At 41.5% G+C, this 27,443-nt stretch overlaps 1 protein-coding gene across 2 annotated transcripts in view; it reads left to right on the forward strand.

The window, feature by feature from the left end:
• Positions 1–27,443, forward strand: part of GAA (alpha glucosidase) — a 164,553-nt gene that overhangs the window by 112,531 nt on the left and 24,579 nt on the right. For both annotated transcript variants that reach the window (XM_089668682.1, XM_089668690.1), the window contains exons 11-17: positions 1,198–1,282; positions 13,121–13,238; positions 16,456–16,589; positions 16,690–16,841; positions 18,490–18,638; positions 18,706–18,847; positions 21,685–21,783. In XM_089668682.1, coding sequence (XP_089524808.1) covers positions 1,198–1,282; positions 13,121–13,238; positions 16,456–16,589; positions 16,690–16,841; positions 18,490–18,638; positions 18,706–18,847; positions 21,685–21,783 — 879 coding nt within the window. The remainder of the gene's footprint in view (positions 1–1,197; positions 1,283–13,120; positions 13,239–16,455; positions 16,590–16,689; positions 16,842–18,489; positions 18,639–18,705; positions 18,848–21,684; positions 21,784–27,443) is intronic.

The following is a 27,443-nucleotide window of genomic DNA, read 5'->3' on the forward strand; positions in this document are numbered from 1 at the left end:
TTACATCAGAGTCCACAGCATTCCCTCTTACATCAGATCCCTACCCCCCCCCCCCTCCTAAGTGTAAAGTCTGTGGACTTTGATATAAGCGGGCTCTGTGGATTCAGATGTAGGGGGAAATCCTGGGATTTCATATGTAAAGGGGAACTCTGTGGGTTCATATGTAAAGGGGGAAGTCTGTGGACTCTGATATAATGGGGGACTCTTGTGAATAAATCCATATGATTAGAAATGTTTAATGAAAAAAATATGTCTATGTATTTGTCATATTCCACTAAAGTTTTCGGGCTTGGCTTGAAGAAAAGATGGCATCCCTACCCAAGATGGCAGGAAGGGGGCCCACTGCAGAACATTTGAAAGGGTCCCCCTGCGGCACTACAATAAAGGGCCCCACAATGGAAGTAAAAGGCAACAGGCTCGGAGAGAAGGGGGGGGCAGGGGGGCCCTTCATGGTTTCTTGCACCAGGGCCGTAAAGGTTCTAGTTGTGCCTCTGAATAGAAGAAAACAATGCCCCAACATCGATTGTGAAAGTGGGAGGAAAACTGCTTTGGTATCTCTGTCAGAGGCTTTGAAAGTGACAGGGAGCTGAAGAGCTCTAGGGATGCTCTCAAGGCGTGAGGGAGTTGAATGATTTTGGGATACACTGAAGGAGGCAGGGCTTTGGTGAGCTCCAGGGGAAGGTGGGGGGGTAAGGGGTTCTAAGAGGGGAAAAGGGGTACCTCCTTCTCTATACTGGCACCCACCCAGGAATAAAGGCAGTTTTCTTTTTGTCTCTAGTCATGTGATATTTCATAGGATGGAGGAGGCAGGAAGAAGGACATTTCACCCTCACTATCTATAATCAAAACATCTCTTAATCAAACTCTCATTTCCTACATAAGCAGGAAGAGTCACCTGACAAATAAAATCAAGGTGTGGTTTATTTTTCAGTGCCTAGTTTCTAGCCCCCTTCAACTTCTCTCTATGTGTAATGAAAGGATTTCATGTCTTACTTGAACATATTGGTGCCAAGGTAAGCAAGAGGGCTTACAGGTGCCATGGAGTGCTATGGGTTACTATAGTTTGCATAACAGCATTGTTGTTTTCCTGAATTAATGAAATGAACCTTGTATTAATGCAATTGTGGTGTTTCTGTGAATGGTGTTACTAAACAATTTGGGTCCTCCCTTGCCTAATGCCTCCACCTTTTGAAACAGGACATGAATGAGCCAGCTAATAATGTTCACGGTTCCTTGGATGGCTGTCCAGACAACAGTCTTGAAAACCCTCCATATGTGCCTGGTAAGTTATTCATAGACCATATGTTGCCTTTGTTTCTAGTTGCCTAATTTAATCTGAGCCTCAGGAATGACATCCGTCCATGTGTTTGTAGGACATACCCACACTTTTTGTTTTATACTGCTGAGCACTGAAATCACTCTATACCCCACACTTATAAAACCTATCATCATCTTCAAGGTGTAGATTGCATCATGTATCCAAAGGGAGGTTTCAAAGAATGTCGAAGGAGATGAATAATTAACTTTTTTTCCCCCTGCAATGTGTAGGCAAGTGCTGTTTGTTTTCTCCACTGCTGGTGGTGCCTGGAGAAGAAATCCAAGAGAATCAATGTTTCTCGATGGTATCCAGGGACAATAGACTAGTGTTCTGGTTGGCTACACTGCACCCATGTGGCCCTTGGTGGTTATCTTGGGTCCGCAGAGGCTATTTAAGTCCCTGCCGCCGGGTTTTGCTAGTGTAGGGAGAGAGACCCTGCTTGTTAAGGAAAATAACTAGCGGTACACAAAGGTTCCTGGAGAGGAGGGAAAGATTAGGGGCTCACTATCCTGAAGAGGAGCTTCCCTCTTGTGACTGGACTGACCAGATGAGCATTGTGGCTTAGAGTGCTCCAGGCCTGTGAGGCCCAACAAAAGGTACTTATGGGGAAATGGCTGGTGGGTCAGACCTTATCTAAGGCCCACAGGGGACAGTGCAGCTTGGGTGACATGCCCGTCACGCTACGCAGGCACGCCATGCTTGCTAACTTATGCGCAGTCCCACACCACTGTATTTCTGAGGCCCAACCGGGTGTTGAGGCCATGTGTGCTCACCTACAGATAACTATGGCATCAAGTGATGAAGCCCAAGTCACTGCTAGAACAACTGGACATCCCATTCAAAGATTTTCTCTAACCCATCAGACTACTCCACCAACTACTAGAGAAACATCTCCTAGTGTACACCACTACTCCAGAAGATTATGGGTTCGCCAAGGCCATGGACCACCCAATTCACACTGGAGATACACCGCCCATCCGAGAGCAGTACCACCACATCCTTCCAACTCTACGTCAAGAGGTCAAGGATTTTCTGTGTAGCATGTTGCAGGGAAGAGTGATCTGAGATGGTCGCAGTCCTTGGGCCACCCCGTTCCTTGTCCTAGTGGACAAAAAATATGGTGGGTTGTGGTTGTGTTTGGACTATCATAAACTGAACGCCTGCACCCATAAGGATGCCTACCCTCTGCCTTGAATAGAGGAGTCCCTGATAGCACTGGGACAAGCAAAGTTCCTCCACCCTAGACCTGGCAAGTGGCTACTGGCAGAACATGGTTCGGGACCAGGACTGAGAGAAAACTGCCTTCATCGTGCCCTTGGGATTATTTCAGTTCAGCCAAATCCCCTTTGGCCTCAGCAATGCCACCAGCACTTTTCAACACCTGATAGAAAGATGTTTGGTAGATTTCAATATCGAGAATGTACTGATCTATCGAGAATGTACTGATCTATCTCGATGATATCATCTTCTCCAAGACATTTGAGGACCATGTCAAACATCTGGAATTTGTGTTCTCAAGACTGGCGTAGTACGGACTGAAACTAAAACCCAGCAAGTGCCACATGGTGAAACAGAAAATACAATATCTAGGACATGTGGTTGAAGCCAGGGGCGTGTCCCTATGGTACAAGCTGTCCAAGATTGGAACCCTTCAAGGACTGTTACGGAGCTGCGCTCTTTCCTAGGGCTGGTTGGGTACTACTGGCTACCAGATTCATACCCAAATTCACTCAGGTAGCTGCCCTGCTAACCCAGTTGCTTAGTGGGCACAGCACCCAAAACAAGAGTGGGCCCTTGCTTTCCATACAAGTCCTCTGGCAGGATGTGCAGCAACAGTCTCCAAAACCTTAAAACAAAAACTGTCTTCAGCCCCACTGCTACCCTATGCAGACCATACCAAGGCTTTTCAGGTCTACACAAATAGGAGTCTGCAGGGCCTGGGGGCCATCCTAGCCCAAATACAGGATGACCAGGAGTGAGTGATAGTCTATGCCGCAGGTGTCAAACTGGCAAGCCTCCAGCTGTTGCCAAACTTCAAGTCCCATGAGGCATTGCAAGATTGACAGTTACAAGCATGACTCCAAAATGCAGAGGCATGATGGGACTTGTAGTTTCGCAACAGCTGGAGGGCCACCACTTTGACACCCCTGGTCTATGCTATTGGCCTACTGAGAAGAATCCTCATAACTACAGTTCTTTCAAGCTGGAACTTCTTGCCCTGGTCTGGGCCGTTACTGAGAAGTTTGCAGAGTACTTCCATAAAGGAATATCAGAGACTATCCCCTGTGCCACAAGCCATCCTAAGACCATGGGATCCGCTGGCAACTGCTTCATGCTGCAGGTGGACATTTTGGGGTGAACCAGACAAAGGCTCTAGTAGGAAGATAATTCTTCTGCCCCCACCTGTCCCACTGGGTGTATAGAGCCTGCCAAGATTGCTATAGTTGCACCATGACTATAATCACCTCTGAGCCTTTTGAGTTGGTAACCATGGACCTCCTTACGATCTCCAGAATGCCCATGGGCTACCAATACACCCTAGTATTTGTTGATCACTTCACTAAATTTTCAGTGGTGGTGCCTAAAAAGGACCAAACAGCTTCCACCAGCAGACTCTTTTGGGAACACATTTTCCAGCCATATGGATGTCCTAAATGGATCCTTTCAGACCAGGGCCTAAACTTGAAGTCAGTGATCATGACCAAACTGTGCCGCCTGAGTGGTATCCGCACACCACCCTATCATCTTCAGGGTAGCAAGGCCTGCGAGCGGTTCAACCATATGCTGCTGGGCATGCTAAGAACTCTGGAACTGAGTTACCAATTAGCATGTGGGGGCCATGGTGTGGGCCTATAACACCACAGTCCACTGATCCACCAGGCACAGTCCACTGATCCACCAGACACATGCCCTTTTCCCTAATTTTTGGGCGGTATGGTTGCATGCCCATAGACCTCCTATCAGATACCCCTGAAAGACTCCCACCTCGCACCCCCAGTACCTGGGTACAGGAGAACTGGAAAAAAATAAAGGTTAAACAACTGGTGTTGAAGAGATACAAAGACATAGTTCCAGAATCAGCCCTCAAGGAATTAACATTGTGACCGGGGAATTGGGTGCTACTTAAGAATCCAAAACACACCAGGGGTAGTAAACTGAAGCCTAAGTGCGAACACACCCCATACGAGGTGGGGAACCATTCCTGCCTACCCCTGTTTATGACCTGGTCTATGAAGAGCCCGACCTTGTCAAGAAATGGTTGTATCGCAATATGTTGAGGTGTTGTGTACTGGGTGGCAAGTGTTCTGAAAAGTCTGTTGAGGGCTCTAGAGATTTCAACCCTTCCAACCTCCCACTGGTACAAGAGGCACCTCTTGCCTCCATTTGAGCATGAACATCCAGTCCCCAGTGGGCCTGAGCCTGAAGGCTCTGCTGTGGGCAGGTCAGCGGAGCCAGATACTTTGTCCGATGCCATGGACAATGCTGGTCCAGAGGGGAATCCTGCTTGGGGCCCAGGTGAAGAGTAGCTTGAAATTGTTTTCATCCCCATGCCTCCTATAGCCCTGAGTCACTACCTGAAAATGAACCTTTGCCCAGTGACTCTAGTGAGATCTCAGCCACCCACCGCCCCATGCGGCCTAATCGTGGGCAACTACCTGCAAGATTCTCTGATTATGCTGTTTAACTGTGTGTACTAGTGTTGCCCTCACCTGTTTTTATTACTCTGCTGTTGACATTATATTCTGTTGCAATGCCAAGGTCCACATCTCTTAAAGAGGGGGGAGTGTAGGCAGGTGCGGTTTGTTACTTCACTGCCGGTGGTGCTCATACCGAGTGGCACCTCAGCCTGGAGAGGAAGTCCAAAAGAAACAACATTTCTTTATGGTTTCCTAGGTCAATGGAGCAGTGTTCTGGTTGGGTACATTGCATTGAGACCTTCGGTGACCATCTTTGGTCAGCAGGGTCTATTTAAGTCCCTGCCTCAGTATTTTGGTGTGCTTTTGGAGTGTGCCTAGTGTAGGGACAGAGACCCCGCTTGTTAGGAAAAGTAACTAGTGGTAGAGAGAGGTTCCTGGCAAGGAGAGAAAGATTAGGGACTCGAGATTCGGATAAGAAGCTTCCCTCTTGGGACTGGACTGAACTGGCCAGGCTGGGCTTCACCCTCTGAAACAGATGCTGTCGGCACCTCTTTTCCTATACTTCTGACTACATTGAAGTGTGAGTTATTACCTTAGCGGGGTTCTCCCGCAAGCATGTCGGTAACGTTGGCAATCTGTTTAATACAAGTTCCAAATTTTGCTGCAGCTAGACTTTGTGTATTTAACACAAAAAACAGCGCAAAAATTAAATACATAAAAATAATCACAAATAAATAAATGTCCGTGCAAAAATATATATATAATATTTCAAACATAAGTCCTTATTTTCTCAAAAGGATTTTCAAAACAATGTTCCAAAATGTGCTTCCACCTAATCACCACGTGAAAAATAATATTGACCGCACTCACCAGATGGAGGTGAGTAATAAGCTTCATAGGATATAAGGGATCCTATAGCCCCTCAGGAGGAACTCAAATCGCCTTCACCCTGCTTAGATACAGCAATCGACTCCACTCTACTTCTCCATGGAATCCTCAATAGTGTGCAAGGAAAGAAAGGCTACATAGTGTAATACTGCCACTCCAATACCATATAAATCAATAGAATAAGGACACTCACATGTTCCAATAAAATAACAGGCCTTGTTTAATAGCCTCAAAGGCTTCAAAGGAACAAGTTTCCAAATTGTAAATATAGGGATCTCACGCTTTAAGGATCACTGTAGAGGATGACCAGCTTTCCACCTCAAAAAATGGCTGCTTTAACTGCAAAAGTCGGCGTGCGTTCCAAATACCGGAAGTGACATAGGCCAAGAAGACGGCAGACCAGAAGTGCATCAATGCATTTCGCCCCACCCACAGGGCGTTTTCAAGACCTTGTGTATTAACTACCCGCACCATACTGCACCTCCCCACAAGTGTGATAGAGATATGACTGTCACCATGACAGTGATGTCATGTTTGATAGATGTTCAGTACATGTAAGTAGATCTGAACTCTGGAAATGAAGATTGTCTTTGTTATAGGGAGCCTCTAAAACTGTTAATTGTACACTGTGTGAGCTGGGGATAGGAAGCAGGTATAATGCTCTCTGGGGTGAGCCCACTTTCAGGCACAGAGACCAGTCCAGTGATACAGTGACAAACAGTGGTGTGTTTATTGATGCTATTTACAAGGGTGTTTACAGCTGCTGAAATACAAAAATATAGAAAAACTCTATAGAGCAAATGGAGAAAGAGTGATTAAGTCCAAAGCAAGAAGCCGTAGTCTCTGTATGGTGGATCCAAGTGTGTTAATCCATAATGGCTGCAGCTCTTCCAACTTCCTAATCCAATACCCTGTTGGAAGAGCTGCAGCCATTATAGAAGTGGATTAACACACCTGGATCCACCATGCAGAGACTACGGCTTCGTGCTTGGGCCCTAATCACTCTTTCTCCATTTGCGCTACAGAGTTTTTTTTTTTTGTTTTCCTACTTTGGTTTTATGTATTGGACACTCTCAGCTGCATAGAGAAATAGCCCAGTCCATCTCTTCATCTGGCTTAAGGTTTTTTAACTGTTGTCTTTTTCCTTGTCCCCAATCCCCCTTTTCTTTTTTCCATTTTTTCCCTAACATGTACACTTTGGAATTTGTTTAACTCTAGAGATTCTTCATCCTCTGACCAACACCAACACTCATTCTGCCATCAAACTCTTTGTCACTCAAACACACACAGAAAAAAGTTTTTTGTATGTTGGGAAATAAGGTTAAGGCAACACTTTTTCAATGGTGGGATATTTGTTTTCTTAAACAATACCTTCTACTAAAAATTACATCTAGAGGTCTGCGCAAAAGAGGTCTTGAAATTTGTGATTTTTGTAGATCCTGATCTAATATTAGATTGGCAGTTCTCAGCAGATTTCTGCACTTTAAAATGGCTGGGTCTTGTAGTCCAACAAAGAAACAGGAAACTTACCAAGTATACTGATACAGTTAATTGTATTATGTCTGACATTTTACCCTTCAGCACAGTTTCCTTTTTTCCTGATTGAGTCAATATTCTAAGCAATAAATTACATCATCATGGAGAAACCCTGATTAAAGGAAAATTAGGCAAATTAAAAAGGCATAATAGAGTATTACAAATCAGGTTGTGCATTCTTTTGGAATAAAAAACATAGATCCAAACCCATATGTCTTGATTCATCACAAATACCTTCCCTCATGAGTTTTCACCCAAAACCCAATTTTAACCTGGGCCTGAGGAAGAAATATAAACCTTTCCACAAAAAAGAGCGCCTATATCCAATAAGCCTCTCTCCTTGATACAGGATAATATGAATAATTTATCCACTACTGTGGGTACCTTGGTCTCTACCCATACACAAAATTATGTCCTTCCCATTCACAACTCAATATATCATTCCTTTGAAGACCCTATTAGCCATCTTTGTTCTGACTCCAGCACCATCTTTTCAGCTCACCTTCCAGAGGTGTGTCGTCCTTGCACACACCACACGCCTCTCATAATTTTCCCACCACTCCTTATGGTACTCAATCTGATTTTCCAGCTTACCCTCACACAACCTCTTGCCCACAGACATCTGGATTGCCCCCATAAAAGAACCCACAACCACAATTTTTATTGAGGGAACAGATTATATTCCAGCCCCCACAGCCATTACACTGGCTTCTATCAGTCCCCCTAATTCTAAAGACAACCACAAAGGTTTACATTTTGCCCCCACTTCTGCTCCAAATCTATTCACTCTGAATCTCTTGAATACATTTTTTTGGAATCTCACTGTGAGAAAGTTTTATGCCATCAGAGAAGATAGTAATTGTCAGGACCAGAGCAATAAGACATCACCAGAATCCACAGACCTTTATTTTCATTCTGCAGAGGTGGTTCTAAAAATCTTAGAAGAACTTATATGGGAAAATGAGAGTGTAGATTCAGAAGTATTTGTAAAGCATACACTTCCGATTCAACACACCCATTTCAAACCCAAATCCATATTTTACCCTAATCATATGAAGGGAGCCTTTATGGATACCTTCTACACAATGGTGTACACTTTAGTTCAAATGTGTTCCAAGAGACCAGCAGGTCACTCCAATCTAACCAGCTCTCCATTCTCTAAAAGACAATCAAGGGATTGTGATTAAACCTGCTGATAAAGGAGGATGTATAGTTATATTTAACAGCTTAACAGAGTAGATTATATCAGAGACTACTGTCTGATCTACATACATATTCCAAATTACACAAAGACCCCACTGATACCTTTGCAGGTGAACTAAAAACTCCTATTTTAAAGGCCCAAAAAATAGTCATTAACTAGAAAGAGATCTTTCTTAAAGAATTTTACCAGGTGCCCTATTTTTACTATTTACTGAAAGTACACAAGAACCCAGTCCATCCTCCCAGTAGACCTATTGTGGCCTCTATGGGCAGTGTGACCCATGGGTTGTCACAATACATAAACTACTTCTTACAGCCTTTGAAAATTTTGAAAAAAAAAACGTTTTTTCTTAGTTTTTGTTATAAAATCTTGTAAATAAGTGATTTTTCTCCTTCACGGATATGCGCTAATGAGGCTGCAGTGGTGGGCACTGATAGGCTGCACTGATGAACACTGATAGGTGGCACTGATGGGCACTGATGAGGCACTGGTAGGTGGCACTGATGGGCATTGACAGACATCACTGATGGGCACTGAAAGGCAGCACTGATACATGGCACTGATAGGCAGCACTGTTAGGCGGCACTGACTGGCACTGTTAGGCGGCACTGATTGGCAGCACTGATAGGTGGCACTGATTGGCATTGATAGGTGGCACTGATTGGCATTGATAGGTGGCACTGATGGGTGACACTGAAAGGCAGCTCAGATGGGCACTGATATGTGGCATTGATGTGCACTGGTATGTGGCATTGATAGGGCACCGATGGGCACTGGCACGAGGCACTGATGAGCACTGACACAAGGCACTGATGGACACTGACAGGTGGCCCTGCTGGGGCTACACTGATCATCAGGGCACACTAATCATCAGTGCCCTGATGATTAGTGTACATGTCCCCTCTGCAGAAAGCTGATTACCGGCTTTCCTCTCCTCTCGAGCTGTCAGCGTGACAGCTTGTGAGGAGAGAAATGCCGATAACCGGCATTTTCCTGTTTACATGTGATCAGCTGTGATTGGACACAGCTGATCACATGACCGAGCCGACATCTTCGGCTCTTTCCGTGATCGGTGATCTGCTGTGTCCGAGGCTCCCTGAGCCGCGCATGCGCGGTGATAATGGGAGGACGTCATATGACATCCTCCCAGAACAAGAGAACCACCTTGAGTCCATCATATTACTAAATGGCCGGCAGGAGGTGGTTAAAATAATTCTTAGGAAAAGTCATAGGATAATCCATAAGATTTGCTTGTCAATCAAAAGATTTCACTTGCTTTTAACATTTGCTTTTTTAATTTTTTTTTAATGAATGGACTTTCCTGAACAAAAACAGAAACTCTTCGATATTTGTTCACTTGAGAAAAATTTTCCATCCTGCTCCTTTAAATTTTCCCATTACTGCTATCAAACACAAACTTCAATTTAGCCCATTAATGATTAGAAAAACAAAAGAACTTTTTTTCTGAAGAATTTCCATTCAAAATTCTACTCCTATATGGCCAGCTATAGTGAAAATGCTATTCTTTTGTTAGAAAGTGAAGAAATATCTTACATAGGGACATGAACAGCAATAAAAAGCTGTCAGATTTAGTCCTTGCTACTCTGTGAAGAAAAATGGGTTTGTATTTCCTATATGGTATCCAATACTAAAAATAAAATATTTTGGCTGAATTTTTGTCAAAAATGTACTTACAATGCAGGTTTTAAGTAGATGAATTTGTGTTTGTTCAGCCTCTTACAATCTTCTGTAGCACTCTAATTGGAAGAGGGATGGATAGGACTGGAAACTGGTCAGATGTGCTGCATGCTATATTCTACTAGAAGAAGAGTTGGGCCTGAGTTCTGTTTGAGGCAGATTTGGCGGACTTGATAAAAGTTTGGTTGCAAAATCCCAACTCCATTAGGTTAATGGCAGGCATCGGGCATTGTAATTGACATGGATATACATCACTGGAAATATGATTGACAGTGGATTTACATCGTGGGACTTTTTTTCTAAAATAAATGACATCAAAAGCTGTCTTTGTTTTCACTTTATATTTTTTTGTGAATGAGTAGCGGTAGCACGTGTATTATTATTATTATACAGTATTTATATAGCGCCAGAAAGGTTTGCTCAGAGCTGTACATTATAGTGGGGGACAGAACATGAGATAATACAGTAACAAAACAATACACGAGGGGTTCGAGGGCCCTGCTCTGTATGAAGCGCTGGTACTCTATCTGGATGCCCTCTTATTGTTGAAGGATTCTACCAAATTGTGATAAGCTCACCACCAGCAGACCCCCACAACCACCAGGTCAGGGTTGTGGGAAAGAGGCCATCCTCTTCATCAACATAGCTACAAGGTGCTTTGCCCAGGAGGTCTCCCCTGGCAAAGTACTCCCCCCTATGTTGAGGGAGAGCAGAGGAGAGGGAGCACATGTAAGTAAATTAGGCCGGTGATGTCGAAGGTTGTTAAGGACTCCACCGGTGTCCTCAACAACCATTGACAGCGGATAGTTGTCATGAATAATAGCAATAGTCCAGTCCGAACTTGTATCCAAACAGAACCTTAAAGTGATTCTAAAGGCAGAAGGTTTTTTACCTTAATGTATTCTCTGCATTAATGTAAAAAACCTTCTGTTATGCAACTTTACCCCAGCTTCCCCTTTATACTCACCTGAGCCCGATCTCAATCCAGCAATGTGTACGAGAGAAGTGGCTCTCTTGGCTCTTTCCCTCCTCATTGGCTCAGAGACAGCAGCAGAAGCCATTTACTTCTGCTGCTGTCAATCACAGCCAATGAGGAGGAAGCAAGGGGCAGGGCAGAATAGCGCTCTATGTGTCAATGGACATGCAGAGCGGGGCTCAGGAGTGTCTCCATAGCAAGCAGCTTGCAATAGGACACTCGTGGGTGGGGGGGAGCTAGGCTTTCCAGTGGAGGACCTGAGAAGAAGAGAATCTGGGCTGCTCTGTGCAAAATTATTGCACAGAGCAGGTCCGTATAATATGTTTGTTATTTTAGTTTATAAAAAAAAAGTGCATTTAGGGTCCATGTACACTGGCTTAAAAAGCTCCTGCTCCTAGACAAGTTTAACATTTTGCCTGTAGAAGCAAATGATGTTATCTTATGTGTCCATGCACATTTTAGAGGCATATTTTAGGCTCAGCATTTAAAAGCATGAAATAAACCCATTTGCGTTTTTTAGAGCGGTTTTCTTGAAGAAATAATATGCTAGTACAAAAACCACTCAAAAGTAGTGTACTTTTCTGCCATGAGCACTGGCATTTTTTAGGCCAGTGTGCAGGGACCCTTACAATCACTTTATGCTCATCCTTAGAAAAGATTAAGCAAAATATTGAATTGCTAAGAGCAGGAAGGTGATCAAGCTTTATTGCTTAACTGCAGAAGAAAAAAGTCAGGTCACCAAGTCTAGCAGGGTGGTGTGAATCTCACTACTGGATGGACAGAAACACAAATCCTTTGACAGGTAAAACGGCTATCATATATGTACTGTGTTTCAACTGTGCCCTTTATATTTTTGCCTGGAGTTGAGCTTTAAATTGCAGATGTTGTTTAGTTACTTAATTGAGAGTATAGCAAATGCACCAAGCTCATAAATAAATGATTACAACCATGTTAAAAATAGTTTAAAAACTTTTACATGCTTTTTAGAAACCATAATCCTGTGTACATTATAGTGTTACTAAACCCACATCAGTAAAATCAGCCTGTATATGCCCTAAAGCATGCTTGTTACTCACTGTGGAACCTAAGGGGTTAATCCTCTGTATTCTGTAAAAAGGCCATTTGATCATTTCTTCAACCACCTCTGATAAGACAGACTGAAATGTAGGCATGTGATCAGCAGAGGGCCAATCAGCACTGCCCAGACAGAGGTCAGGGGATTTCCATCCTCCTAGAGCAGAAAGAAAACTCCTCCTACAAGCTTTAGCTAGTGCTGGGCTGGACACTGATAGAAGTCACAAGACTGCTCTAACTTCTCATGATAAAAGGTTTTTACCAGTTTTATATTTACTAAATTAATTTCCATGTTCCATGTACTGTGGGAGACCAGATATAGTGAATGCAGGGTCCTAGGTTTAGTAACACTTTAAGGCCCTATTTACACTTAGCATAGCGGTAATGTACAATTTTTGCTGTGTTTTTAGGAGCAACATGCATAGGACAGCCAATTGAATTCAATGGGTTGCCCTATGTGTGACAAGTGCAGCAAACTATCTCAAGGAGCATTATGCAGCTCTGTGGGTAGTGTGTTTTTTATTGCACGTTTCCTCATTTGTCGCATGTTTTTGCACAAGGAAAAACGCCCATCTGCTTCCCGCATTTGTGTTGCATTAACGATTTAAAGGCACCATAAGTGCGACATGCGGTTTTCAAGTGTTTCAGGAACACATGCTTAAACGTGTCTTTCTACATGCTCCCAGAATGCACAGATGTGAACGAAGCCTTAATGTAATGTTTAAAAATGTTGTGTGATATTGTTATACAATTTTATTGGCTTGTTTTTGCTCCTATCTATCTAACAGATGTTGTTGGGAAAGTGTTACGTGATACCACCATCTGTGCCTCCAGCTTTCAGAACATCTCATCACACTACAATCTTCATAATATGTATGGACTGTTTGAAGCAATAGCAACTCATAAGTAAGTAAATGTTATAAATGAACAAAGCCTAAACAGATTTCAGTTCATTTGTTAGATTTCAGTTCTTTCAATTGTAGAGTCTCAGCATCACATGTGAGCTGTACCTTGGCCAGTATGCATACAAATACAGCCTTTCTAGGAATGCATAACTGCTAGCTACAGTCAGTCCACTGCTTGCAGTGCTTGAATTCTTGGGAATATTCCCAGACGGACACAGACAGCAAAAAAAAAAAAATCAGAGGTTTTATTTATTCTATAATCTATCCAAAACACATAAAAAAAATTAAAGCAAACATAGACCCTAAAATATTTAACATATTTCAATATTCCAGTCCTCGGATGTGATGGCTGCATTAGTTTTCTTATTTCAGGCTTTATGTATTCTATTTTCACCTAGTCCCTGTGTGACTGGGAGGCTACACTCACTTCTCCACTGTATCTATGGAGGGTGTGGTGGAAGCCGTGGTTGACCAACAGGCTTCACTTCAAACATGTCTGCCTTTTGGTTATCTTCATTACACGGAGGAAGGGGAGATTAGTAGTTCACAAAAATTGTTTTATCCTTCCAGTTCAGCTCATAAAGTCACAATGAACACATTTCTGGCAAGATCAACAGGTATTTTCTATACTTGCTGAAAACATTCTTCGCTTGGAAAAAAAGAATACAAATGCAGCCACCATGCCTAAGAGGTATTAAAGTGTTTCTAACGGCTGAAGGTTTTTTACTTTTAAGGCATTCTATGCATGAAGGTAAAAGGTAAAAAAAAACCTAAGTGCAGTTCTTCCACAGCCCCACCTTATACTTACCTGAGCCCAATCTTGATCCTGCAATGTGCATGAGAACAGCAAGTCTCTCGGCTCTCTCCTTCCTCATTGGCTCAGAGACAGCAGCGGAGCTATTGGCTCCTACTTCTATTAATGACAGTCAGGGAGGAGGGGGCATAGCCGAGCTGCACTTTGTGTGTCAATGGAGTGGCATGTGGCAACTGGCTTGCTATGGGGGCACTCTGCAAGGGGGAGGAGCCAGGAGCATCAGCATGGGACATGAGAAGAGGAGGATTGGGGCTGCTGCACGCAAACCCATTGCACAAAGCTGGAAAGTATATGTATGTTATAGTGTATATATAGTATATACATGTTTGTTTTTTAATAAAAATAATTGAGAATTTAAGGTTGTACTTGGTTAATAATCCTTTAAGAAAAGAAAGGAAAATGTATAATAAAAACGTGTACAATTGATATTTGTATGCAAATGTTCACATTCATTTCCAGCTTACATGGGGAAACTATGGCATTTATTAATTTACAAGGTATAGGGGACATCAACAAAGCCCAAAATATACCAAAAGGTCTAGCCTTCAGGCCACAGGTTGGGTCCCAGAGCCCTAAAGTAAGATAATAACCTTTTTCTATTTAGAATTTCAATGTACAGTGGATATGAAAAGTCTACACATCCCTTTTTAAAATGTCAGGTTTCTGTGATGTAAAAAAAATGAGACAAAGCTAAATCCTTTCAGAACTTGTTCCACCTTTAATGTAACCTATAAACTGTACAACTGTAAACTGTACAACTCAGTTGAACAACAAATTGAAGTAAAAATAAAAAACTAAAATAATATGGTTGCATAAGTGTGCACACCCTTAACCGCCTTCCGCCCGCCATATAGTACAATGACTGGCGCAAGGCGGTTCTCTTGTTCTGGGAGGACGTCATATGACGTCCTCCCATTCTAACCATGCATGTGCGGCTCCGGGAGCGCAGAAAGGGAAAAATTTCATATGGGTACAGTGTTGCATGATCACGCAATTGTCATTCAAAGTGCAACAGCGCTGAAAGCTGGAAACTGGCCTGGGCAGGAAGGGGGTATAAGTGCCCTGTAGGCTAGTGGCTACTAATACTTTGTTGAAGCACCTTTTGATTTTATTCCAGCACTCAGTCTTTTTGGATATGAGTCTGTCAGTATGGCAAATCTTGACTTGGCAATATTTGCCCACTCTTCCTTGCAAAAACACTCCAAAATCTGTCAGATTGCGAGGGCATTTCCTGTGCACAGCCCTCTTCAGATCACCCCACAGATTTTCAATCAGATTCAGGTCTGGGTTCTGGCTGGGCCATTCCAAAACTTTAATCTTTTTCTGGTGAAACCATTCCTTTGTTGATTTGGATGTGTGCTTTGGGTCATTGTCATGCTGAAAGATGAAGCTCCTCTTCATGTTCCACTTTCTAGCAGAAGCCAGAAGGTTTTGTGTCAATATTGACTGGTATTTAGAACTGTTCATAATTCCCTCTACCTTGACTAAGGCCCCAGTTCCAGCTGAAGAAAATTAGCCCCAAAGCAAGATGCTGCCACCACCATGCTTCACTGTGGGTATGGTGTTCTTTTGGTGTTGTTTTTGCTCCAAACATATCTTCTGGAATTCCGGCCAAAAAGTTCAACCTTGGTTTCATCCGACTATAACACATTTTCCCACATGCTTTTAGGAGACTTCAGATGTGCTTTTTCAAAAATTAGCCGAACATGGATGTTTTGCTTAATAAGAAAAGGCTTCTCTCTTGACACTCTACCCCATAGCCATTAACATAATTTTGAATATGATTTCTTAATTCTGAACACATCTAAATCCCCAGGGTGTGCACACTTATGCAACTACATTATTTTAGTTTGTTTACCCCCCCCCCCCCCCCCAAAAAAAAAAAAGATTTCAGTTTGTTTCTCTCTTTCAGTCGATTTTTATTTTCAATAAAATACAAACACCTCCCTGAAATGCACGGGAGGAAAACAAAACAAAAGTGCAATATTTCTGTCAATGAAGACATATAGGCACATTCCAGTGTGACCACCATAAGTAAGGGTACAACAGTAACAATCTGACTGTACATAAAGGCCCCTCATGGGATTATATGTCAACTATAATCAGTTTGTTTTTCAATTGAGTTGTACAGTTTATAGGTCACATTAAAGGTGGAAAAAGTTCGGAAATTATTTGTCTCATTTTTTCATATCACAGAAATCTGACATTTTAACAGGAGTGTGTACACTTTTTATATCCACTGTATGTTAATTACAAATCAAGTTAGTAATCCTTCTTTGTACTGGTCAGTCTTTTTTTATGGATTTTTTGTCATTACAGGTCTCTGCTCCATGATTATCATCATAAAATATCTTCATAATAAATAGCATTATAATGAAATTTTTTTATTTCTATTTTATATCAGTGCATTGGTGAAAATCCGAAACAAACGTCCTTTTGTGATCTCTCGATCCAATTTCCCCACTCTTGGGCGCTACGCTGGACACTGGACAGGGGATGTTGAAAGCACCTGGGAGCAACTTTACTACACAATACCTGGTAAAGCTAGCTTTGATTCTACTGTAGGATCCATGATGTTCATTTAGTTTACTAGCAATCTTACTATCAGCCTTGGTTTTTTTTTTCTTTTTTACGTCAGCTATAATACTATGTAATATGTATGGGATTCCTCTTGTGGGGGCAGACCTCTGTGGATTTGTCGGGGATGCCTCAGAGGAGCTATGTATACGCTGGAGCCAAGTTGGAGCTTTTTATCCATTCATGAGAAATCACAACACTAAAGATGCAAAGGTGAGGAACAGACAAGGTCGTCACTTACTTTTATAAGAATATGGTCAGAATATGGTTTGCCTTTGTAAAACCAAATGATTGGCTTTTTCATATCACAGGTTTCAGCATCTGAAATATTAACCATAGCAAAGGAGAAAATCAGGGTAGAGTATATGTGGAAAAAAATAAATGAAAACTCAATTCTGTGGAGATATACAGGGCTGGAGTGTGAGAGGAAGTTGCAGCACAAAAAGCCAGTCAGTTCATGTGCTGACCAGATGCATGTTGATAGAAGGAAAGAGCAGAGCGACAGAGATGAGTTCATCATTGTGCTGCTTCTCCTTTCACTGTCCAGTTCCATGCTGGGCGGGTCTAGGATGACTTGGGCTCGGAGAAAGCAGGGCCAAAGGATTCTGGCCAGTAGACTGAGGACATCTAGTGATAGAAAAGGCCCTGCAGAGTTAATGATGGTGAATATTGCAGCAAAAGCTGGTTTTGTTATTTTATTCTATTGGGCCGTTCAATTCCATGTTGTTATTTTTGGCTGGAGTTCTCCTCCAGAGGTTGATGTTTACTTTACAGTGACTATGTGCATTGCCCATGCAGACCAAAGCAACAGGTTAATTTAATACTTTCCTCCACTATACATTTCAAAGAGAAATACCCCATACTTCCAAGTATGGGGGAGCATCTGACTCTTATGATAGTGCTGTCACTTTTATTATTGGCTGCTCAGGCACCCAGTGCTATCACATGGGGGTGGGAAGAAATTCATTAGCCCTGTGTAAGCTCTTGACTTGGAGCTTATACATTGGGTGCAAAAGGAAGGCGAGTATGATTGCTGTATATTGTCGACTGAGAAGGCCAGCATTTATCTAATCCTGTTGCTTTGTCCTGCAAGGAGAAAGCATAGCTTCACTTAAAGTTTAGCTTAATTTTCCTTGGCATAGTTTTGTTTGTATTTTTCTCCCTGGATTAAAGCACTTTCTCCAAAAAGTTTATCATACAGTTCCAAATGGCTGCAATTTGTTGCAGTTCTATAAAACAGCCTGGGCTAATCCGTAGCAATAAATACATATCCATCATACATGAAGTTGTGCCAGCCAGAACAGTAAGAAAAGGATAGACTTTGAAAATTTAAACCCCCTATCAGGCTTTGTTGCTCATAATGTTTATTGTGGAATTTTCTCTTCTCTTCCTGTTTCAGAGACACAACAGAAAGTTAGTGGAACTGTAGTCAAAGTGAGAGAAATAGTCTCATAGACAGTTGTCACCAGAACAAGGAGGTAAGAAGGGGATAGCTGGTCTGGTGACAACTGTTAAAATTTGAACTTCCTATAACTTTGTGTACCATGACAATGGCCATCATGATACACAAAACAGGCTGATGCTCCTCAGCAGGGACACGAAGATCAATGACAAATTGACAGGTGATCTATTCCGTCCCTACTGAACAGTTTTGTTTAGAGATACACTTTAAATTGGCTTATTGTACACCAAAGCTGCTCCCATCTTCTGCCATCTTTGCTCAATATACTTTCACAGCAAAACAATTTTTTCAGCAGGGGATGTATCACAGATCACATACATTGTAATGTCTTAATGTGTAAGATAAAAACTGACCTATTTATGCATCTACTTAACAATGCTCTTTGTGTCTCCATTGTAGTCCCAGGAACCATATGCTTTCAGCAAACATGCTGTGGATGCAATACGAAAAGCTACACTAGCAAGATATATGCTACTTCCCTTTATGTACACCTTGTTTTATAAAGCTCATACTTCTGGGGAAACTGTTGTCCGAGCCCTATTTATGGAGTGAGTACCTTTTCAATTTATTGTTCTTCAAATGACTCGGTTCATTGACTTCTCTCGTCTCTTCCAGGTTTCCTCAAGACCAAAACACATGGACAGTTGACCGCCAATTCATGTGGGGAGAGGCTCTTCTGATCACCCCAGTTGTGGAGCAGGGAAAAACAGCAGTGACGGGATATTTTCCTGCTGGAATGTGGTACAGTCCAATTGGGGTGAGCTATAATTTTAAATAAATATATATTTATAATTTTAGTTGACTGGAAGATACATCTGTAATAAACACATTTTCTATATTGCTATGGCTATGTTTTCTTTCTTTGACAACCATACCTGTCACAGAACCCTAGAGCCTTTGTACAAAATCTAAACAGGGGTCCCCTTGTATCTCATTGAACACCATTGGTGATTCTCTTCATCATGCATGCTGTTTATTTTGAGCTCAAACCAGTATGCTAACTCAAAAAGACCTAGTAGAGTCGAAAACCGTAGATTTCAAATCTCCCTAGTAGCCACAGGGCACAAATATAAGGCCCTGTTCACACTAACATTGAACGTGGGAGCTTGAGACATGTTTTTAATGCTCCTCAAACTCCTATGCAATCGATAATATGAACAGCACACAGTGCTGCGCATTAGTAGAACAAATCCTGATATCATCAAGGTCATCCAAATCTGGGCAGGAATGGGGTTGAATCCCTCACAGGATGGGTATGGATCCTGGGGCCTCTGATGTAAACTGGAAGGGTGCCAGAAATCCCTTTAAGGGATGGATTGGTGCAGCTCACCAGATGTACAGGGGGCTCCCTCTCTGGAAACTGGATGCTGGGTTGTCTGCAAATTAATACTCCCCAGGGGAGTTAAAGTAGAAGAGTACCCATAGTGTAGTATTACTGATTTATTAAGGTAAAACATCCAGGTAAGAACAGCAGATATCCAGGTAAAAAATAAATGACAAACATCCAGGTAAAGTGACTGTATGCAGTGTAGGCAATGGGACTAACCGTCCTGAATCAAAGATGGCCACCGGAGCTCCACGTTGCTCCGGCAGCGTGACGTCACGGCGTTATTGGCTCCTCCTACGCGTTTCGTACACCCGCACGTCGTCTGGGGCAAAACACCAATTGCTGATTGTGAGATTGGACATTGGTGTTCCCCCCAGACAAGCACAGCCATCCAGAGCAGTGTGCCCGAGCTGACAGGGAGGAGGACTATTAAAGAAAGCAGTCCTCCTCCCTGTCGGAGATGCTCAGCAATCACCAGGCGCCGGCAGGGAATCACCGACTGGGACCCGATGACAAATGGCGGCGTGGGTAGGGTGTGCACGCGCGCTCCCTACCTGGAAACACAAAAGCACGTATATATACACGTGATTTTGCGCACCCCTGCCACCCTGTAGCAGTATATCTGCTATAGGGTGGTTGGGAAGCGGTTAAAAAAAGTGGCCGCGAGGGGCTCTGCCCACCCGGCTGCATCACTCATTCAGTGTTCTGTGGATGAAAACACTACACAGCCTTTGTGGCTGTCGGCTTGTAGTTCTGAATAAAGTAGTTCATTAATCTTCCTGTAAGTAAGAAGTGCCTGTATGGGATGTACGAGCAAATAAATAGAGTGACAGGTCAAAGGGAGACCTGCATGTCACCAGTGATGTGCTGATCGCTGGTGCAATGCTTTAGAGGCTCCAGAAACAGCCGATTTCTATCTGCCCAACAGTAGTTTCACTTTTCCCCCTGCAGCTACCACTAAATAATACCAGAATGGAGGAGACATTTAGCATAGCGTCGCCAGAGAGCCAAAACTATAAGCATAGGCTTATAATTCCATCTCTCTGGTGATGTCAGTCCAAGAATCCCTAGAACTGTAAAACCAACTTTGCTCCCAGCCTGTGTGGTGCCTGGTGCAGTGGGAACCCCTCTCCTGTTCAACCCATGCAGAGGGGAGAACAGCATAGGAAGTGAGAAGGTGCAGGTAGGTAAGGTAAGTAGGTAAGAAGGGAAAAGAGAGACAACCTGTAACAGCTAAGGGGTCTTGGGCAAAGGTTTCTAGGGAAAAGGGGATGGAAGAGGCCTACATAGTTGTTACATGGAAGTCTGCAGGTCACTTTCCTTTTTCTACTATACAGCATAAACTATTTTCTCTGAACAATTTAGTATTTATTTCTGTTTTATATTTTCTTATTGTTTGTTAAATCTACATATTTATTTTTATATCTACAACTCACTGATCACAGTCATGTACCACAAGCTGTAGATGATAAATTTATTTTAGAGGTTTCCCGAGATCATAAAATGTTTTCTTGAGAATAATAATGTTGCTAGATTAGGGATTAATGCCCCTTTCAATTTATTTATTGCTGTCTGTGTCCTGTTGGAAAGATTTCTCTTCACCTCCTAAAAACACATCAGGGAGTGAAATGAAATTCCTACAAAGTGAAAATATTCTCAGCTTGTCACCAGAACTGCTGTGCCTAGGGAAGATTTCCTTTTCACTCTGGTTCCGGCGCAGCTGTAAGTTTGGGTTTCCTATGATTTTTCTGTTTGTTACCAGGACAAACAAATGGGATAGTTTTACTCAATGGAGACACATTCAGCAATACAAATCTGGCAGAGGTTGTACTCCTGCCCTATGCTACCTAAAACAAAAAAAAGTAGCAATACATACACTTTTAGCGGAAGTTTTAGGTGTATTACTATACTGGTCTGCACAGCAGATTTCTTTTTGCTGGACTTACCATAGTCACAATTTGTTTATTTATATCCATTTTCCCATAAGAACCATCAAACACTGTAACTTTTGAACACCATTCCTTCAATCTCTTTACATAACTACTGCTGTCTGTGCCCTCATTTGGAAAATCCCCCTTGTGTCTTGTACTGTGTTCTGTCTTCTCCAGCCTATCCATAACTTTAAAAAAGCCTACTTTAATTCTACTCTAATTTCCATGTCTGTAAATTATGTATTTTCATATTTTGTTATAAAATATCTACATTAACATTTAAAAGCTTTATTTCTAAACTAATCCTGATCCTGTCTATAAAAAAAAATATTACAGGGTGCAGTATTTGAAAGTAAAGGTGAATGGAAAACCCTTCCAGCTCCTTTGGACACTGTTAATTTCCATATTAGAGGTGGCTATATCATACCAGCTCAGGTAAGTAGATGCTTTGCTCAGCAGAACCTGCAGCTCACTAATCAAATATGTTGCCTAGGAAGACTTTAACTTCCATATAGCATTTAAACACTGAAGAAATTAAATACCTTTTTTTTTTTTTCTTTTTTTTTTACAAGCTAGTTAAATTAAAGAAAGCTTGTCGCAAAGACAGAACTTGTCAAAGAGCTGAACATATATGCACATTTAGACAATTGGGGATTAATTTACAAAAAGGCAAAGAGGCTGCTCACTTTGCAAAGGAATTTTTGTTGAGCTTATTTAATGTGGAAAAAAAATGCTTTGCAAAGAAATCTTTTTTTTTTGTTGCTTGCACATGATTGGACAATGGAAGTCAGCACAGCTTTATCTCATTCACTAAGCTAATGGAACATTTCCTTGCAAAGTGAATATTTCCTTGGAAAGCAAATGCTCATTTTCATTTTGGTAAATAAACCCCTTTGAGTCTACTGTAAGTTAAAGCGTTAATAAACCCATAACAGTAAAATCAGTCTGTGTATATAGTAAAGGATACTCACTGTGGAACCTAAGGGGTTAATCCTCTGCATTGTGTAAAACCGCAGTTTGATCCTGACTTCTCTGTTTCTCCCCTTCTTCCAGTGTCCCCCTCTTATCTCCTGGTAAGACATATGGTGTGGAGACACTCTGCACATGGTGTGTATTGCTATAAAGGTTTTTTTTTTCCTTGGGAGAATGCATTTGATCAGCACAGGGCCAATCAGCACTGTGCAGACAGAGATCATGGGTCATGTATCCTCCTACAGCAGAATGAAAATTCCTCCTAAAAGCTTTAACATGTGCTCTGCTGAACACTGGTAGAAGTCACAAGACTGCTCTAACTGCTGATGAGATAAGGTATTTAGCAGTTTATATTTACTAACATAAGTGCACTTCCACGTTCTGTGTACTGTGGGAGACCAGATATAGTGAATTCGGGGTCCTGGGTTTAGTAACACTTTAGGCGTGGTCTCACTGTTCCTACCTCTCAAACCTCCATGCTGGTGCCTTACTATGATTAGTAGCCTCACTGACCAATAGCAAGGGTCAGGAGGCATGGCAGGGCATCACCAATCCATTAACTTTCCTTGTAACTTCAGCTATGTATATCTCTGGATGTACTCACCATGCTGACATGCCTCTGCTTTTTCATCTGATGCTCAGTTTGAATTGCCCAGGTTTGTGAATTGGCAGAAATTGTTCAGTTTTGGTCTGAGTTCTGGTGCTCAAAATTCAAGGAAAACTGTAAGCAAAAACCTGAATTCCATTCAATTGCCGTCTTGAAATATACCAGTTTTGTGTTATCTTAGTCGATTAGTTTAAGTTTATATGTTTTTCTCCTGGTGTGCTATATTTGTTTTTTACTATATGCATACAATCTTTGAAAAATAAAACAAAGAATTCCAAAAGCATTATGGGCTATCTAAAGAGACAGCAGTAGTCCGCTCCTTTCAGGCAAACTGTCTATAATTGAAATCACACAGTAACTCACCTGATAAAGGTTGGGTCACTGGGATAAGTCAGGTCTATGTGTATTTCATCTGGAACTACTGATTCTTTAAAAAACAAGCTTTTTTAAAGGGAGAAAAAATAGACGCAAAGTTTTGAAAGTAAGCCTAAATCCACCTACAGGTTTTACAAGAAGGCAAAACAGTAAGCCTACCCCCATCCCCCCTCCCAGTCTTTTATTCACCTGTTTACGTTTCAGCGCGATATCACCAACCAGATCGTACATGCTGTGCATGCTCTCTGCACTCCTGTTCATTGATGTGGATAGTTGTTGTGTTTGTTCTTTCAGATCTCTCACTTGGGTTGATTTAATAAAGGCAAATAGACTGTGCACTTTGCAAAGTGAAGTTGCATGCTGCAAGGGCAGTTTCTCCAGAGCTTAATAAACAACAGGAAGCTCTGCTGACTTCTATCATCCAATCATGCGCAAGCAAAAATGCTTTTTTTATTTTCCTTGCATGTGATTGGGTATTCTTTGCAAAGTGAAGCTTTACCTCATTTACTAAGCTCTGGAGCAACTGCATTTACAGAGTGCAACTGCAAAGTGCACAGTCTATTTGCCTTTAGTAAATCAAATCCACTGTCTACCCATGTTCCATTACTCCATGCTTGTTCGGTTCTATCATTTCTCCCAGGTCCCACTTCTGGGCCCCAAGCTGGTCTTGCCTAATATTCTCACTATTTACTTCCCTGGGATATTTCTTCTCCATGCTGCAGTATTTGTGCAAGCTTTTGCGAATAGGTGTCCCTCATTCCCACCTTACATAGTTAGCCTGGCTGAAAAAAGACAAAAGTCCATCCAGTTCAACCAAAAAAAAAAGTCATACCACAATTGATCCAGAGGAAGGCAAACAAACCCCCAGCAAAGCATGATCCAATTTGCTCCTGCAGGGCAAAAAAATCCTTCCTTATCCCCTGAGAGGCAATCGGATATTGCCTAGATAAACTTTACCTATAAATGTTAGTATCCAGTTATATTCTATATAACTAGGAAAGAATCCAGGCCTTTTTTAAAGAAATCCATTGAGCTGGCCAGAACCAACTCTATTCCACATTTTCACAGCTCTTACTGTGAAGAAACCTTTCTGTGTTTGGAGATTACATTTCTTTTCCTGCAGACGTAAAGAGTGCCCCCTTGTTCTGTGTGATGACCTCAGGGTGAATAACTCTACACCGAGTTCACTATATGAGCCACTGATGTACATTTATACATGTTGATCATATCCCCCCTTAATCTCCTCTTCTCAAGAGAGAATACATTCAGTTCCTCTAATCTTTCCTCATAGCTGAGCTCCTCCATGCCTCTTTGGTTTGGTTGCCCTTCTCTGCACTTTCTCCAGTTCCCCAATGTTATTTTTGGTCTTACTAATGATTTGTACAGGGGCAAAATGATCTCTCTCTCTCTCTCTCTCTCTCTCGTCTCAAAAAGTTGGGAGGTTTTACTTTTTGATTGCCCATCACATTTTTTGAGGTGCTAAAATGCAGGGGCAGTACAAAATAAACCCAAATTACCCTTTTTTGAAAGAAGTCATTCCAAGGAATTTGCTGAGAGGCATGTTGAGTCCATAGAAGATTATATTTTTTGCCACAAATTTTGGAAAATTATTATTTTTTTTTTTTTTACACAAAGTTGTGTAATCAATGTGACACCAACAACAAATACAGATATACAGTGTAGTACTCTTATGTAGAATAGAATTCAACACCCGTGCATAGGTGTCACTCCATGATACAGTGTATGTACAAAACTCTGCCACTAACATAAAATACATGTTCACGCCAATATGTGCTGCTCATGAGATGTGCCGCTGGTCAGGACATATTGGAACGCTGGCATCAATCTTCTCTCCCACCAACTTTAATCGCATCTCCATAGCTGGCACTGTTCCACTCTCGCCATCAAACACCACTACAAGGCAACCAAAATAAAATGCCATAAGTGTAGTATTTATTATGAATCAAACAAGTAGCAGAACCGTGACGTCACATAAAATTATGCATGTTCATGGTCTTTAAACCTTTCCAAACAAAAAAAATGAGATTAGAGCAAAGACATTACTTTAAAGCAGAACTGAACTGTATCTGAGCATCACAAACTTAAAATGCGATTTAATTAAAATTTAATATTCAAAGCAAACTCACCCATTCATCCATGTCTCCAAACTTTATTTTGTTGAGAACACTTTAAAATAACACTCCTGAGCACTTCTATTCATGGCTATCTTGAGTAAAGACAGATGATTCATGTAGAATTTACTTCCTGAAGTCCATCTGCCCTTAGCGCAGGCAGGAGGGTGTGCTTAGCTGGGAAAGACCCTCTTCCCCTCCTCCAGTTGAAAGAAAAAAATGCCCATGATGTATAACATAATTTCTAGACCAGAAACCAGGAAGCAACTGAAGAAATGTAGAAAAAAAAGTGTAAAACAAGTAAATGTAATATACCGTAACTTGCAATATATTTACTGGTTTTGCTTTAATTAGCGATGCCCACAAATGCCCATTCATCCTAAAGTTTCATCTACACCCATTTGAATTTATATGTATAGGCTCAAAACCTTAGCAGGGTATAGGGTAGTGAAAAGAGGAGACTTTTACCTGCCTTTCCTTCAAAGAAAAGAAAAACCCTGTAATACTCCACAGCCAATTTTGGTACCATTTGGAGCACATGAAAATATATCATGACTTGTTTGTCTAAGACAGCTATACAGAAGATTGTACATGAATATTCATTTATCATGGTTAAATAAAATCTGTAGCTGTACCCATTATTAGCTAGCATATACTTAATTTAAATTCCATAGAATAATAGCATCTCTTTGTATCTGTGCATGCTTTCCCAATCCAGGATTACAGAAGTGGTGGGGTATTTCCATATACCTGTCCTCCCCTAATTAATATTACTTATCACACCTCACTGTTTTCAAATATTTATTACACCCAGCCAAAAAAGGTTTATGCAATATGGGTGTGACGAGTCATCAGAACATGTTTCCTGCAAAGCAGTTTCACATTATAAAAATGTATTAAACTGCTTGAGTGGCTTGGAATTCAAAGGTAATATTTATCAGCCATATTCAGTAAATTATGCAGGGAGCAAACAACCAATCAGAATCCAACGTATGCTGTCCTGGTTTTAGTAAAATGAATTCCAAGTGGTTGCTATGGGTTACTACACTTTCCTCTTTCCATAATGCTTTCCTCCTTTTGAGAACATTGCCATTTCTGGCCTGAACTGTGGCCACATCAGACACAATGAGGTTGATTTACTAAAGCACCTTGTTGGCAAATGGTTACAGCTCCTTGCACAACCATCTACGTTTAGACAAAGAAAAGATTTACTAAAGCACCCATTGACAATTCTGAATTTACTAATGGTCACAAAACTTAGTGATCGTCTAAATGAGTTCACCTCTTAGAACCAGGGGAACAGCAGAGAAAAATCTGTTTATTGACATGATTTCAAGCAATTTATACTTCCTATACATATGCTGAACATTTTCAAGAATAACTGCATTAGAAGAATTCTAAATTTGTCTGGATTTTTTTAAATATATCACTTTATACAAGCAGGCATTGACTCCACCTAGTTCAAACGTCTCAGTAGTGACATGACTGAGTGTGCCCAGACTAGGGAACCTAAAAAGTGCCTTCACTCTGTTGGTTTTTGTGAAGTGCTATAGTAAATACCTTTGTTTGCAAGCCTGGAAATGTTGTTCAAAAGAGTGAACCGGTTTTTGTGAAAGAGTGATTAATAAACAGGCTAACACACACACATACAGTTAGGTCCATATATATTTAGACACAGGCACAAATTTCATACATTTGGATCCGTATGACACCAGAAAAAATTACAACAAAAAAATCCAAATGAATTTGAAGTGCAGACTTTCAGCTTTAATACAAGGGGTTGAACATAAATATCAAGTACAAATTTTAGGAATTGCAACCATTTTTATACACAGTCCCTTCATTTTCAGGGGCTCAAATGTAATTGGACAAATGAAAATACAGTAATCATTAATGTTCATTTTTATTATTTTGTTGAGAATCCTTTACTGGCAATGACTGCCTGAAGTCTGGAACTCATGGACTTTACCAAAGACTGGGTTTACTCCTTTCTGATGCTTTCCCAGGCT

The sequence above is a fragment of the Staurois parvus genome, unplaced genomic scaffold, assembly GCF_062004578.1.
Source record: "Staurois parvus isolate SC_StPar_1 unplaced genomic scaffold, SC_StPar_1.0 ptg000008l, whole genome shotgun sequence".
Taxonomy (NCBI): domain Eukaryota; kingdom Metazoa; phylum Chordata; class Amphibia; order Anura; family Ranidae; genus Staurois; species Staurois parvus.